At 42.7% G+C, this 13,765-nt stretch overlaps 1 protein-coding gene across 4 annotated transcripts; it reads left to right on the top strand.

Moving 5' to 3' along the window:
* The first annotated feature begins 73 nt into the window (after window positions 1–73).
* pknox1.1 (pbx/knotted 1 homeobox 1.1) lies at window positions 74–13,760 on the top strand. Of its 4 annotated transcripts, none has more exons than XM_084362191.1 (11): window positions 74–164; window positions 1,656–1,768; window positions 3,786–3,916; window positions 4,408–4,579; window positions 6,260–6,460; window positions 6,581–6,731; window positions 6,879–6,976; window positions 8,632–8,760; window positions 8,857–8,933; window positions 10,040–10,206; window positions 11,958–13,760. In XM_084362191.1, exons 2-11 carry the CDS (start codon window positions 1,718–1,720, stop codon window positions 12,134–12,136), a joined length of 1,356 nt encoding a protein of 451 aa, XP_084218317.1. In that variant the 5' UTR covers window positions 74–164; window positions 1,656–1,717; the 3' UTR covers window positions 12,137–13,760. The 4 variants fall into 4 exon arrangements, with proteins under 4 accessions (XP_084218317.1, XP_084218318.1, XP_084218316.1 ...); XM_084362192.1 differs by having other exon boundaries at window positions 83–164; window positions 6,581–6,698; XM_084362190.1 differs by lacking the exon at window positions 74–164 and adding an exon at window positions 372–537.
* Window positions 13,761–13,765: the final 5 nt, after the last annotated feature.

The following is a 13,765-nucleotide window of genomic DNA, read 5'->3' as shown; positions in this document are numbered from 1 at the left end:
GGGTGCAGAGGGACTCTCAGGCAGCAGGACGTCATGTCTCCGCCCACCTCATGATTATTCATGAGCCGAGCGCCCCTGCGTGCCCTTACGCGATGACGCAACGCGACAACTGCGGGTCCCGATTGCTGCAGCCGCTTGTCAGTGTGACGAAGATTGGCACTCAGGTAAGCTGTCACTCAAAATCCCTCTTTTTCCGTTCCCTATCAATCAAACAATCTGGGCCGCACGCAAAAATGCCCCGGGGCGAGGAGCGCGGACCTAGTCGGGGCGGCGGAGGGTGTTTTTGGAGGGGAAGCAGAAGCGGCAGAGCTCCGGGAAGAATTAAAAAAAAATCTGTATACAGGGGAGGGGGGGTAAAAAAATATGTCGGCGTTTTGGGGGCAGAGGAGGATTGTGGAAAAGCAAAGGGCGAGAGCTAGAAACGAGGCCCGACAGTCGTAACGTTAGCGCGGAGGGGAGGGGAAGGAGAGGGCAGCTGTCCCCGCTTGATTGATTGACTGATGTGGGAAGGTTTTGAGGATCAACCGGGGTAGCCTGGTGTGCAGCCAACGCTTCTTATTATCACTGCAGTCGAATTAGTGAACGCGACTGACGAGGAATGCATATTCATTTAAAATGTTAATGGAGAAGCGGCCGCTGCCGTCTTGTTATTCGGGCAAACGGCTCTGTTCGTATCAATCCGCAGCGGGGTCTTTTTTTGTACCTGGCTAGCATAGCGGGGTTAGCTTGTTTTTTTTGGCACCGATTCCCTTTGCTAAATATGGCGCTTTGCATTTTGGCTGCACCGTCCCAGCACGAGAAACACTTTAAAGTTAACCGTTAGCCACCTTGCTAACGTTAGCCGTAGCTCGACCACACGGTGTGCCTCAGATCGGGTTCGGGAGCTAACGCGAGTGTAGCGTTAGCATTGCGAGCTAGCTAAATATTGTGGGAAATCGAGGCTGACTCCAGACGAGCCTCTTTGTCTGCGAGTTACACTGTTATTCTCACAGTTAGAGGACAGTTAGCTGATGTTAGCACGGAGGCTTTTTTAAACTTTTACGTCCTTTTGCCGCCACAAATGTTACGAGCAGCTAACACGGGGCTAAAAGCTAATTCCATCGTGGTGGGTGTGTTAAAAGCAGTTAACATAAGCTCACTATTACCACAACAAGGCACCTCAGGGTTTGTTTAACAGCCTCTGCTCTTTTATAGGAAAGGCCTGAACAAAAACCTGTAATAATAATTACAGGATATATCGGAATAAATTGGTAAACGCTGTCCCTTTTATGTGTAATGTGACTGTTTTTATGAGGGTGCCTTCACATTCCCTTGTTTTGCCCAGATGTGTGTGTGCACATACCGACACACATCAAGATTTTAGTTTATTTACATTTTTTATAACTTCTCTTGTTGTCCTGCATCGCCTCCAAAAACTCCACGTCCATTTTTAATCATGATAATGTCGGTTTTTAATGAAACACCCAGCAGAAAGTCACATTAATCAGCATTAATGTTCAACATCTGTCCTTTGAAGTATGAAAATAAGCTTGTTTTTTCCTCCTCTAATCACACCAGCACAGTTCAGAAACAGCCAACCATCATGTAATCATTCTGACATCATGACAGTTGCATTATTAAAGCTAGTCTAACTGTGTAATGTGTGTATTGTGTAGGTTGGCCACCTGTCCCTGCGCTCTATAATGCCCCAGTGTTTGCAGCATCTGCAGTGAACGTGATGGCAGCCCAGTCGGTTTCCATAGACAAGTACCCAAAGGGAGAGCAGCAGGTGGGTGAGAGGGAGATATTTGGTGTGGGACCTCGAGGCCTGAACACAGCCGGCTCCATCTGCACTTTTTTATACTTGTTTACTGAAGATAATCATCCACAACAGTGTTTGCAACAACAACAGAGGAAATGTTTCAGGCTACAACTCACAGTGTTCTGCATCCTCTGCACATGGATCCCCCTGTTTATTTTTAGTGGTGATAAGTCAGCCTGGACGGCCAGACAAAGGGAAACAAATTATGCATGTAACACCATAACACAGGCAATTTTAATGCTATTACATCAGTTTTAGTAATCTGTTGGCGGCGTGCGTGTCCGTCTGTGGCAGGCCACCACAAATAAATCACCGTATGAGACACTGATGCAGTTTGAAGACCCCTTTTCTGCCAAGTATTTGTGTCTGTGCTTATGTAAATTGCTTACAAAACATCTTTATTCAAGTGCCAAATTTGGGGGTGTCGAGAGCTGAGAAGGATCTATGACTAATGAGAAATTTTCCACCCCAAGCAAGTGCTTATTTTTAGCATGTTTGTGCTCAATCTAAGTCATTGTTGGTCTCAGTCACATGGTCGGGGATGGGATTTATGCCCTGGGTTGTGTGAAAGAAAAGGAGGAGAAACCTGGCTCCTGATCTATGAATGCGCCTCGAGCTGAGCGCTGCAGAGGCTGCGGCCGCATTCTAATGTGTCCTGTAATTTGCATGTGGTGACAGGTGTGTAAACAGAGTGTCTCCATTATATTCTCAGTTGCAATCGGATCGCAACACTAGATATGTTAGTGTTTACGCCTGCATCGTGATTGTCTGGATGCAGTCTAGCCACGGTGGGCTTGAGACAATGCAGACACACATTTTAGTGCATCCTTTCACTTAAGGTGTGTTAAAGGAAAGATTCATCCAAAAATGAATATTCACTCATTGACTCCATGCTGATATAAAGTCAGGTCAAGTTTCATAGTCAACAAAACATTTCTGGAGCTTCACAACAAAACAGTGTTGCAGCATTCTGCTAAACTTGTTTTAAAACCAAAAAAACAACCAAAAACTCCATTAAAACTCTGCTGAATTAGCTGTTAGCACTTCCTGTTTGCAGTGTACTCATGGATGTACAGACAACTATCAGTGGGTTATTGTGATACTGAAGAAAAGTTAAAAACATGATGTTTCTCAGACAAGTTCTGCACATGTGAGGAGCGTCTTTTATGAGGATTTCTAAGTAGATTTATGGAGTCATCATCTCCTCCCCCATGCTGATGGAAAGTCAAGTTTCATAGTCCACAAAACATTTCTGGAGCTTCACAGTAAAACAGCGTTGCAGCATTCTGCAACAACTGAAGTCACTTGTTTCTAAAACGGGAAAGGCAACCAGAAAAACGTAAAATGGCTCCGTACAGCTGGTCCGGTGTAATCCAAGTCTCCAAATCGACGTGAAAAGACTTCATCTACACCCTTTTTTAAGGGGAAATCTTCACTGTTGCTGCTGAGCTAAAAATGTTGGGGTGTAAAACCTCGTCCGCGCATCAAGGGTGTGAATAACGTCTTCTCAAATCAATTTTCAGATCTTGGGGCGTCTGTAGACTCGGATTACGTCAGACAAGCAGAATGGTTTCTTTGGTTGTTTTTTACGTTTTACTACGAAACTTCACCCGACCGTCTATCAGCACGGAGGAGATGATGACTGAGTTTAAATTTTTGGGTGAACTTTTCTTTTAAGCTCAACCTCTCTAAAGAGTGCTGTGATTAGCTGATACAGGACTGAAAACCCTAACCCTTGTAAACACATCACTTCAGATTAAAGTAATCTCAGTCTTGTGTGAGAACGTACAGACCTTGTTCTCATGACTTTTCATATTGAAGCAAAGCTCTGTGTGAGGCTTTGCCCTGCAGCCACTCTCGCTCTTCACATGATGTCTTTATGTCGCTCATTCTCCGCCTTTCTCCTCACCTCTTCTGTCAGTTTCTGTCTCTCTTTCTTTTCCTCACGTCTTTGTTTTTCCTCTTTTTCTTTTTTTTTCTGCAGATGCAAGGTGTGGCGACGGTAGACAGCGATTCGGAGCAGAAGTTTATCGAGGGGACGTTGGCAGAGGCGCCCAGCCCGGCGCCCACAGAGCCGCAGACACCCATGGACGTGGACAAAGCCTCCATATATCGGTAGAACTAACTGTGCTTGTGGCCTCTGTTCCTAAATCTGTCTTATCACTGGGGAAATCATATGATGTCCGTGAAGTCCTCCCCTTTGTTCATGTGACTTTCATATTTCTTTCTGGAATTTGAAAAGTGAAAGAGTGTTTTAACACCTACTGCTGATTGTTTTGTTGTCTGAACTAATGGAAGTGTTTGTTGCATTTGTTTTGTTCACACTGCCCACGCACAGTCTAATCAGAGCCCACAAACAAGTCACATGGTCTCACATACAGCTAATTTATTGGAGTGTCTGTCAGTGTACTGGTTGAACTGTAGAGTCGTATCGCTGTAGTCTTGTGTTCAGTAGACGAGGAAAAATCAAAGCTTTCGGATAACTTCAACACCTTTTTTGTTGCGTTAAATCCAGACGATATCACTGAGGAGAAGGTGTAATAATATGTTGTTTGAAATAAATGTGCAATTAAGCACCTTTTCCTGTCCTTGTGCACCTTCCACAGACATCCCCTGTTCCCTCTCCTGGCCCTGCTGTTTGAGAAGTGTGAACAGTCGACGCTGAGCTCCGACTGCATCACTTCGGCCAGCTTCGACGTGGACATCGAGAACTTTGTCCGCAGTCAGGAGAAGGAGGGAAAACCCTTCTTCAGCGAAGACCCTGAACTCGACAACTTGGTGAGAAACTCAGGGGTGGAAATCCTCTAACCCATCATTTCTGGTTGCTGTTTTTCTTTTACTTTTACACACTGCTCAGGCCCATAAATCACCCAAACTACTTTAAGGGTGAACTACATATTGAGAGTTGGCAGCATAAACAGACTTGTTTGAAAGACAAGAAGAGAATAATACAGTTTTATTTTTCTAAAATGGAAAAAGAGTTGTTATTAATCAGAGTCAAAGCTTGTTGACAGAGTTAGATTTGACCGGTTGTCGTCTGATTCGAGCATCTGTTGGACCTTCAGCTCCCGTTCACATCTGGTAAAGATTTATATTTTGGGCTTTCAACACAGGAGCAGGTGACTGAAAAACTGTTTTAGATCTGAGGTATTTGACAAAACCAAAACAAGAATGTGAGGTATTTCACAAAGAAATCCAAAGTGGAACCTCACACACTCGGTAGTCGGTGACCTTTAACCTCAGCAGCCTGGTGAGATGCAGTCCTAGCCACATGTTTATCAGAATACAGGACCTCCTCAGGATTAGACGTCACCATCAGTGTGACCGAGCTGGTGAATCTGACTAAGTTTCAACTCGGACACTTGAACCGTTTGAAATACAACATGGGGTCTGGTGCTGTAGCTGACCCTGACCTCTGACCCTCCTGAAGGAGCCAGGTTTAACTTTAGTTTCCCTCACCCAACCACGAGGGACAGAAATACCAGAAGAATCTGCTAGAGATATCTTTTAACCTCCAGTTGTAGAGCTGCAACTAACAATTATTTTTATTATAGATTAATCTGATGATTGTTTTCTCGACAAACCAGTGTTGTGAAAAAACCTCCAGTCCAGAGTGACGTCTTCAAATGACTTCTTCTGTCCAACCAACAGTCCAAAACCCCCAAACTCTTCATTTACTGACAGAAATGATGAAGAAAAGCAGCGAATGCTCACATCTAAGAAGCTGGAAGCAGACGATGCTTTTGCTTCAGAAATGACAGAAATGATTAATAAAAATAGTTTCCAACTAATTTTCTTATGATGGTCTAATCTACTAATCGTTGCAGCTCTACTAGTTTGACACTGTATGTGTGGTATTTTAGCTTTTGCTCATTATGTTGAAATCACTTTCTGACTCAGTTTTATCACTTTCATTGATTATTCTGAATTCTTCCTTGCCAACTGTAACACATAAAAGATGAGCTAAATGTTAACACAGGGTATCTGAAGGTTTTGAAAGTTTTACATTGATCAGGACCGCCTCTGAAACACAACGATTTATCATCACATCTTCTCTCTTTCCATCAGTCATGTCGCTGCAGGCTTGTTACTTTTATAAACCAAGTCGTGTCCAGAGCTGCAACGATTAATCGATTAGTTGTCAACTATTAAACTAATTGCCAACTATTTTGAAAATCAAATTAGTTCCTCTATGACAGTAAACTCGATATCTTTGGGGTGTGGACAAAAGACATTTGAGGGTGACGGAAACATTTTTGGACATTTAACACGCTAAACTAATTTAGAAAATAATCCATGATTAATCAACAGTGAGCCAGCAGTAGGACCTCAATGAGGAATACAACATTATAAGATGAAGGAAGAAAGAAGAAAAGACAAAAACTCTGCTGGAAAAAGCTTTTCGTCGACTGTCGTGAACCTTTCAGTTGTATTCTTAACGCCGCCTCTGTCGTTCAGATGGTGAAAGCCATCCAGGTGCTGCGGATCCACCTGCTGGAGCTGGAGAAGGTGAGCGACCTTTGTAAGGACTTCTGCAGCCGCTACATCGCCTGCCTCAAGACAAAGATGAACAGCGAGACTCTGCTGAGTGGAGACCCGGGAAGCCCGTACTCCCCCGTAACAGGCCAGGTCCAGGGCTTCTCACCCACCAAGACTCAGGTAGGGACTCTGGCTGGACTGAACACAAGATCATCACCGCTGGGTGCCATGAACAGCTGGATCAGACAGCAAGTTAATTATTATTCCTAACGTTGCTGTTGCCTGCTCTGTGCTCTGCAGACCACCAGCTCCATCTCGGGGACCATCAGTCCCCAGGGTCAAATTGTGGTGCCCGCGTCAGCCCTGCAGCAGGGGAACGTTACTGTGACAGCTGTCAACCCCACCCAGGTGGTTGCAGGTATGTCACCTTGGCATACGACCGCTCCCTCAGGTACTTGACTGTTACTGCAGCTGCTATGTTGTCATGAAGCAGCGGGACACGATAATCAGAGCTGTTTACAGGCAGCTGTCAGTGGATTATATTAATCTCTGTGTGTGTGTGTGTGTGTGTGTGTGTGTGTGTGTGTGTTAATTCCAGGTGGCACGGTGTACCAGCCTGTTACAGTCGTCACTCCTCAGGGCCAGGTGGTAACACAGGCTCTGTCTCCCGGGACAATACGCGTCCAAAACAATCAGGTACTCCTTCTCTCCGTGTGCCTGTGAGGCTGAAGCAGTGTTCCTGAAATGAGGAGGTGTGGAGGCATTAAAGGGGACGTACATGAGGCCGTGGAGCTGACATATTATTTCCTCTGTTATCCTGTGATAACACAGCTGCAGTTAAACTTTATTTGTTTTCTTGAGATCACAAGATATTTATGTCATTATCACGAGATAACAACCGGTGTTTCCCAAGATAACGACATAATTAATTCACAAGAAAGCAATGATGGCTGATGGAGGACTCGAACATGTAGGGAAGGGAAGCCGTTTTCTACATTTGTTTTGTGCTGTTGTGCTTTATTCTAAATTAGTCTTTGATTGAGTAGAAACTGAGTGAACGTGATGTTGTCAGTCGAGCTCGCTTCATATTTTGTCAACATGATGGACAAATTGTTCCTGGCATCGATTCCAGTAGTTTTTTATCTGGAGATCTCGACTGAATGATCTCATTATATCAAGAAAACAAATATAATTTAACTCATTATTACGGGAAAATGAAGGAAATATGTTTGACCCATGGCCGTTTCGGTCCTCCCTACACAAAGTGAAAAAACTGGTAAAACCGCTGTGTTTTTGTGTCAGTGGTTAGATAAAAATATATATTATATTATAAATGATTAACTAATGACTGATTGTTAAAGCAGCCGACTCACAATAAAAGACCTGTTTAGAAATAGTTTAAGGAATTTCTATAATGACAAACATTTGTAGGAAGTGTTTTAGTAAATTGACTTTCAAGGTTTTATTTATTTATTATTTTGATGTTAAACTCCAGAAGAAGAAAAGTTTAGCTGAATGGTAAACAACAAAAATATGTATCACAGTTGTCCTGATGGATTGTGGTGCCGCCACACTCTTATTCATGGGCTCTCGTTATGTTTCGCTCAGGAGTGGTTCAGTCTCGAGTGACACCTAGTGGTAAAGTTAAGCATTACAGGCCAGGTCCAGTATTTGGCTGTAGGGTCTTTCCGTACCGACTCGCTCGGGGCCACACAGTTCATCTCGGGATGTTCTTGAAAAAATGTTGAAACTTCCTTTAAAATCATGAGATCTTGCAAAATCCTGTAGCTGTTCTCCAAATACTTTTTAATTTTTTAAGTTTGGCCCTCGGAGCTAAATTTCATCATGTTGGTGATTCTCTGCATGTGAACTGTAAAAACCTCATCGATCGCTTGTTTTTCACTGGATTGAGTTGAAATTTGTCCCGAACATCCAAGATCATTTACAACATTTATGCTTTTAGATAGTTGTTGTTGAGTGGTTACACTCATCAAATGAATTAATTAACAGGAAGTCATTTTTTTTAACAGAACAAAGAATCTGTAATTTTTAAAAATTCATATTTGGTCCTGCTTGAAAAACTGACTTTCTGGGTTATTTTGACTGTAGATTTTCCCAAGAAGGATTATTTTAATATCCTTGAAACTTTTGTGTGTGAAAGTGTTGATAATCAAAGACGTTACATCACTCCTTTATCATATATTTGATATGAATATGTATCGTGTGTTTCTCTACACCCACTGCTGCAGATGTTGTCATTGTTGTTCTTGAGAGAAGCTTCGTCGTGGCTCGTTCAGACGTTGTTCTGTTTAAATCCCAGCCGGTTAAGTGTTGTTGTCGTCTGTGTTCAGCTCCAGCTGCAGTTTCACCAGGACCTGAACCTCTTTAATCACGACGATAACTCAACCAAGAACAAACGTGGCGTCCTACCCAAACACGCCACCAATGTCATGCGCTCGTGGCTCTTCCAGCACATCGGGGTGAGTGTGTGTGTGTGTGTGCGCAGCAAATCTTTGCCCGTTTAACACTTTAATCCTTAAAAAGGAAACGCTGAGTCATTTCTTCCTCTGCTGCAGCACCCGTATCCAACAGAGGACGAGAAGAAACAGATCGCCACTCAGACGAACCTGACGCTCCTGCAGGTCAACAACTGGTGAGTTCAGGCGTCAGTTTTCAAAAGTTTGAAATATAGAAAATCAAATTACTGAACAATTGAAGGCAAATGTTGTTACTTGAATGTTTTAGTAAAAGCAGATGTGGCTTCTCTGTCTTATCAAGCTTGTTTTAACCGTGTGTTTTATATTTCTTGTTTATTGCTCTCGAAATCCCAGATTTAATTACATATTTATTTTGTTTTATTTCTCCTAACTTTAGGATTTGAAAGGCGCTACAGAAAAAGTTCATTTCCTTTTATTAATTTTTTAGATTTCCTGACAAACTGAGGCGTAGAAGACATACTTGTGATCCATTTAAGAATATACCATAAATTCAAAGATAGAAACTTGTAAATAACTTTTAAAAACAAGATGATTAATGTCATATTTCCAAATCTGAGATTTTAAATCTCGGCCAGCACAGAACTTTTTGCCGTCCGTTTGAGGTTCACAGCCTCAGTCATAGAAGGGTAACTCGCTCTTTTTCCACTTTTGTTGCTAGATATATTTATACTACTTTTACACCAAAATCAGAGCGTATACGCACTAAAACCATTAAAAAAGGTGGTTGTTTACTTTCACATTGCCAGCAGGAGAGTTTATCCCCGTTTTCCTCCCCCTTGTGTGTCACATTCGTCATCATGAATACAGAAGGTCAACAGGGAACACATACCGCATCAGAAAACATCCAGACAACGTTAAACTTTTTAAAAAACGTTTTAATCAATAATACTCTGAATTAGACACATCGTTTTCTCCCGAGTTGATCACCAAAGTTGCTAATAAGTGAGATACTTACTTCCTTTTCACCTCTGTTGAGAGTTAAACTTGCGCAGCACCAATCAGGCAGCTGATGGAAGCCACTCAGGTAGTTACTTTTTTAATATCTTTAACTTCAGTCTCTCTTTGAAACTGTTTTCTGACCAGTGTGAAATATTTATCCGTCTTTGACTGAGAAAAACAGGTTTGCAGCTCGATTGAGGGAATTTTAGTTGGAGATGTTTTCTTCACAGCCCGTCAGGACTAAAGGTTTAAAGCTCTGCAGGACACTATAACAACACACGCTCCAGCCGGTGCTAAACCAACCTGTGTTTGGTGTCTCCAGGTTTATAAATGCACGGAGGCGGATCCTGCAGCCCATGTTGGACGCCAGCTCCTCTGAGACACCAAAAGCCAAGAAGAAGACGCCTCAGAACCGGCCACTGCAGCGCTTCTGGCCCGACTCCATCGCCGCGGGGGGAGGAACTCACCAGCAGGTTACCATGCCAGACGGTACGCAGCACTGTTCTTCATGTAGTGAAGACTTCCTGTCAGGGCACTCGGGGTCGACTCATCAACGTAAAGCTATCAGAACGCTGATGTAGATTTTTATACGACCTCGTATTACTTGTGACAAATAATCAATAACTGTTGAAGTTCATCGTCTGGCTGCACCAAATTGATTTTAACAACACGGTCAGAACAAGGCCGTATGTATTTCACTGTGAATGTGCTGCTTGTGTGTTTGAGGCAACAAGTCGTCTGCCTCGAGCTCCAGCTGGGACAGTAAAATACAGAACTGGGTTTGTTCTACGCTGTAAAATAATTTTTTTCATGGGCTTTAAAGTCCAACTGAACTTACATTTAGGGATGCAGGGTAGCCGATAATTATCTGCATCTCATCGCCGATATAGATAAAATAATTTCACAAATGTATTTCTTGAAAAAAGTTACTTAGCTGTAGTTTATGCACACCTGAGGGAGTGAAAGGCTTCTTCTTCTGTGTTTATTGGTGGATCGCAAACCAACTTGCATCCGCTGCGCTGGTGGAATCAGTGAAAGCAGTTTGGCTTCAGATTATCAGCTAGAATTTAATTAACGGCTGATAGCTGATAATAGACATTTCCCATTATAAGGCTGATAATTTATCATGCATCCATCTTAAATTGTCCACTTCTTTGGTCTTCTTTGCATCAAGTTGTGAGAATACCGTTAGTTCTCCATCTGTGTCGATGGAGGACTAGTTTCTAGGGATGCAGGATGTTTATCGGATAAACTATCAGACTGTTAATGTAAATTGTACATTGTTTATCGGCAGATAAAGAAATTATAGCCGATAATACAAAGCTAAATTGCTTTTGAAGACTTAACAAGTGCAGCATCTACACACAGTAGGTGGTGGTTTGCACCTTTAAAGCTGTTTGTGAGCAGCCAATAAACACTGAAGAAGTACAACAAACACGCTGTTGTCGTGCTCATGACGTCAAACTGCTGCACGTGTGTCGAGCCACGCACGTCGTCAGGTGAGGACGTTTTTTTACAAGAAGAAAACGACACGAGTGAAAAAATCTGATCACAGCTGGAACATCAGATAAACCATCTTTGCTCACTACGTCTTCACTGTTGTTTCACTCAATGTTTCTATCATCGGTTATTTTTATTTGATTGAAAAAAAATCCATATTGTGCAAGTTTCCATTCAGCCAGTCAAATCGTTGCAGTTTCTCAAAAATGAACACACGTCTTGTTCTCAGCTAGAGCTGCAAAGACTAACCACTGAGCTGTGAACTATTAAGTTAATCACCAACTATTTTAATAATCGATGAGTAATATTTAAAGAGTCCTCTGATGTCATCCTGTTACATGTGAATATTTTCTGGTTTCTCTCCTCCTGTGACAGTAAACTGAATATCTTAGGGTCGTTGACAAAACACTGATCGACATTTTAAAGACCAAACAACCGATCGATTAATTGAGAAAATAATCAACAGATTCATCGACAGTGGGAATAATGTTTGTCGCAGCCTGGACTGAACTTTAGCTTGTTGGACGAGTTAACTGCTGACGTCAGTCTGCAGCTGCTGTGGTTCTTCTTCTCTCTTCATAACAACACGCCGTCTGTCCCTGACATGTAGCCCACAGCACAAGTGTGTTGACTTTGTCTCAACCAAATTTAAATCATTCATCGTTTGAGACTAAAACACAAAGTTGGAGAGTTGTGGCACTTCAGCACGCTCTAATAAAAAGTGTTTCTACCATCCTCAGGTACCATGGTGACCATGAACGTGGAGGGTCTGCAGAGCCTGACATCAGACGGCGCCACGCTGGCGGTGCAGCAGGTGATGCTGGGAGGCCACAGTGAAGACGAGTCGGGGGACAGCGTGGACGAGGACGATGAGGACATGGCCGGGCTGGGCCTGGACAACAGCGACTCATTGCAGTAGAGGACACACTTCCTCACACTCTGATCTACACACACAAGTACACACACACACATACACACGACGTGCGTAAATAGGTCAGCAGAATGCATGTGCGTTCAGACACACGTCGAGTCATAGCGCGCACACACACACATTAGGTTTACATAGAGCACAAAGCTACAGGACGTGACGGTCCTGCACTCTTCCAACCCTCCACCCTGCTGAACGGCGGTTTATGCTGCGTGTGTGTACATCAGGAGTTTCATTTCAGAAACCGTTTTATAATTATTTAGTTGACGTATGCGAGTGCACTTTTTTTGTATATTTAAGCTCAAAAAGATTAAATCAAACAAACGGAAGAAAAAAAGAAGTGTTAAAACACCCGAAGCAAGTTTGTAAGCTCCGTTACTAAATGTTGACTGATTCTTTTTATTTCGTCCCCGTCCCCGGTTGAACTCTCATTTTGGATGCCAACACTTTAAAGTTGTATCTGTAAGAGTTTGTCTTCACTTTTTGCATGCTTGTGTTTTGAGTAGATGTGCGCACTCTTACGACTGACTCCACGGCTCGTCGCAGAGCCCGAGTGGAGAGAATGAAAAAAAAAAAGAGGAGAGATGCTTATTTTTATATACAAACATATGAAAGTAGTGTTTTTTTGTTTCATTTTTGTGTTCTCCTGTTTTGTAAGGAATATTTATGTACAGATTCATAATTAAAGCTAGCGACCCTGTTTTCCAGGGTTCTTTGAAGTTTTCTAAAAAACAGAAAAAGAAATTGAATGCTGAAGAAAATTGCTATTTAAATTGGTTTTAAACTTACGATACTAACAAGGCCTTACGTGTTTTTCTTTTCTAAAGAATTCTTGCCAAGAAGCACAAAAACAAAGCGTGACCCTCGGTGAAATTGGTCAAAAAGACACTAAACTGCAGAACGCTTGTGCGGTTCTGTGAAGCATCGTTGATAATTTTACTTCATCCGTGAGAGATCTCTCACTGCAGTGCTCCGATTTTTTAAATACAGCCTCATTGTGTATACCATCCATCTTTTAATCATTTTACAGTAGTAGCGTAGGCGTCACTTTCTCAAATGCACAATCCAGAACACTATGCTGATCACACAATCACAAAAGGGTCCGACTGTGAGACCCCTGGAGCAGCAGCATCCACAGTGACATGAACTCCATCATCATCAACACGAAGAAGCAGCAGCAGTGGACTTTTTGCACGCATTAAACTTTTATTTATGTACACGCGACTGCGCTGAAACAAAGAGGAAGCTGGACTCTTTGTTGTTGCCGAAGCGCTGCGGCCTGTCGGTCCCCCCGACACTACAAACTGATGTAGTGAAAGATTTGACAGCTCGTTATCAATATGTTGATATTACTGCACAAATTTGGGGTGCCTCTCGTTTGAATATCTGTAATATTGTACTGTACAACAGTTGTCTGTCAATAGTTGCAGTAATCTGGTTTCTATCCCTCTTGTAAAGACTTGAAATGCAGCCTGAAGAGGAGGGGGTGTAGTGACGGTGAGCTCTCGGTTCCTCACGTGCGTCTGTCTTGCTTTTTATGAAGCGTTCTTCACTTTTCTCTCGTCTGTTTTGCCTTAGAGCTTTCTATTTTGGAATAAACGATGCCTAACTCTCAGCCGT

Source organism: Pagrus pagrus (genome assembly GCF_965226575.1).
Source record: "Pagrus pagrus genome assembly, chromosome: 9".
Classification (NCBI taxonomy): domain Eukaryota; kingdom Metazoa; phylum Chordata; class Actinopteri; order Spariformes; family Sparidae; genus Pagrus; species Pagrus pagrus.
The sequence above is the reverse complement of the archived record's forward strand: the minus strand, read 5'-3'. Positions and strand labels throughout refer to the sequence as shown.

Bases quoted from the DNA above. Each gene is read 5' to 3' on its own strand.
- pknox1.1 (XM_084362191.1), top strand. From the start codon at position 1,718: ATGGCAGCCCAGTCGGTTTCCATAGACAAGTACCCAAAGGGAGAGCAG. The intron at 4,580-6,259 runs GTGAGAAACTCA...TCTGTCGTTCAG, and splicing joins ACCCTGAACTCGACAACTTG to ATGGTGAAAGCCATCCAGGT. The intron at 6,977-8,631 runs GTACTCCTTCTC...GTCTGTGTTCAG, and splicing joins TACGCGTCCAAAACAATCAG to CTCCAGCTGCAGTTTCACCA.